This window comes from Geospiza fortis, unplaced genomic scaffold, assembly GCF_000277835.1.
Source record: "Geospiza fortis unplaced genomic scaffold, GeoFor_1.0 scaffold569, whole genome shotgun sequence".
NCBI classification, from domain to species: domain Eukaryota; kingdom Metazoa; phylum Chordata; class Aves; order Passeriformes; family Thraupidae; genus Geospiza; species Geospiza fortis.
This window is the reverse complement of record NW_005054621.1, coordinates 168,100-169,654: the sequence shown is the minus strand read 5'-3', so window position 1 is coordinate 169,654 and position 1,555 is coordinate 168,100. Positions and strand designations below refer to the sequence as shown.

The 1,555-nt window shown below is 64.4% G+C and overlaps 1 protein-coding gene across 1 annotated transcript in view; it reads left to right on the top strand.

The window, feature by feature from the left end:
• Window positions 1-1,555, top strand: part of ANKRD24 (ankyrin repeat domain 24) — a 7,517-nt gene that overhangs the window by 2,120 nt on the left and 3,842 nt on the right. Inside the window, exons 2-6 of the mRNA XM_031064741.1 lie at window positions 188-318; window positions 396-484; window positions 768-832; window positions 1,161-1,218; window positions 1,332-1,471. Coding sequence (XP_030920601.1) covers window positions 188-318; window positions 396-484; window positions 768-832; window positions 1,161-1,218; window positions 1,332-1,471 — 483 coding nt within the window. The remainder of the gene's footprint in view (window positions 1-187; window positions 319-395; window positions 485-767; window positions 833-1,160; window positions 1,219-1,331; window positions 1,472-1,555) is intronic.

The following is a 1,555-nucleotide window of genomic DNA, read 5'->3' as shown; positions in this document are numbered from 1 at the left end:
GAACTCTCCGTACCTGGGGGTGGGCTCCCTGGAGAGGGGCACAGACACAGCCACCCCCTGGGACAGAGCTGGATGGAGCACAGCCAGGCTGGGGACAAGGACAGCCAGCCCAGCCCAGCCCTGCCCGCCCTGGGGACAGCACTGTCACAGCTGACACTGTCACAGCCTCCTCTGGGCTCTGTTGCAGAGCCAGGACTGGACCAAGAACGATGAGAAGCTGCTGCAGGCCGTGGACTACAACGATGCCGGGCGGGTCACGTCGCTCCTGCTCCGCAAGGGCCTGGTGCCCACCAAGCTGGACTCGGAGGGCAAATCCGCGTGAGTGCCAGGCCCTGCCCTGGGGACACGGCTGGGGACAGGGGACACAAGTCCCACAGCCCCTGGTCTCACTGCAGGTTCCACCTGGCCGCCACACGGGGCAACGTGGATTGCCTGGAAGCAATGCTGGCCCATGGAGTGGATGCCATGACCAAGGACAGCTCGGGTGAGGACATGGCCACCATGTGCCCCTGCCTAATGCCATGGGTCACACAGGGCCACTGGTCATCCCCCCCAGGTGTTGAGGCTGAGGGGACAGAGGTGGTGGCCACACCTGGGGGGCTGTAAATCGACCCAGTTTCCAAAGGAGCTCAAGCAGTGCCTGATGAGCTCCTGGGCTTGTCCCCCTGTTCCAGCAGATCCTGCTTTGTTCCTGTCTCTTTTTCCCCAAGCTGTCCCCTCTGGCAGAGCCCTGCTGGCCATGCTCTGACCTGTTTGTCCCTTCCTAGGTTACACTGCCCTGCACTTGGCCTCCAAGCACGGCCACCCTCAGTGTGTCAGCAAACTGCTGCAGGTACAGGGAGAGGGAGGAGGGACAGAGGCAGGGAGGGAGGTGCTGTGCCAGCAGAGTGTCCTCCCTGTCCTTGAACCCCCTTCCCTCACCAGTGCCTTGGCATGGTGGTTCCCAGCACTGTGTGCTGCTGCCTGGCACCAGAGAGCCACAGGGGGTCTGTCCCTTGTCCTTCACCACAGCGTGGAGCCAGAGGGGGTTTGTCTGTCTGTCCCACTCCTTCACCACACCACAGAGTCTGTCAGTCCCCTGTCCTTCACCGTGCCACAGAGCCACCCGAGCAGTCTGTCCCTCTGTCCCCCTCCTCCCGTGACCCAGGCTCTCCCCCCAGGCCTCCTGCCCTGTGGACGTGGCCGATGGCAGCGGCCGGACCGCGCTGCACCTGGCGGGTGAGGGGGGGCAGTGCCAGCCCTGTCCTGCTCCTGTCCCCCTGGGGGCAGTGCCAGCCCTGTCCTGCTCCTGTCCCCCTGGGGGCAGTGCTCAGCCTCTGTCCTTCCCGCAGCTGCCAGCGGCTGCATCTCCTGCTCCGAGATCCTCTGTGACTTCAAGGCTCCCTTGAACAGCAAGGACAAGGTGAGGTCCCTCTGCTCCCGGTCCTGCTGTGCCAGGCTGGGGCTGTCCCAAAACGCAGCACAGCTTGGGGTGGGACATGGAAATTGGGGCAGGATGTGGGAATTGGGATGTTATCGGGAGCAGGCTGCCCCGGGGGGGGATCTGAACCCCCTC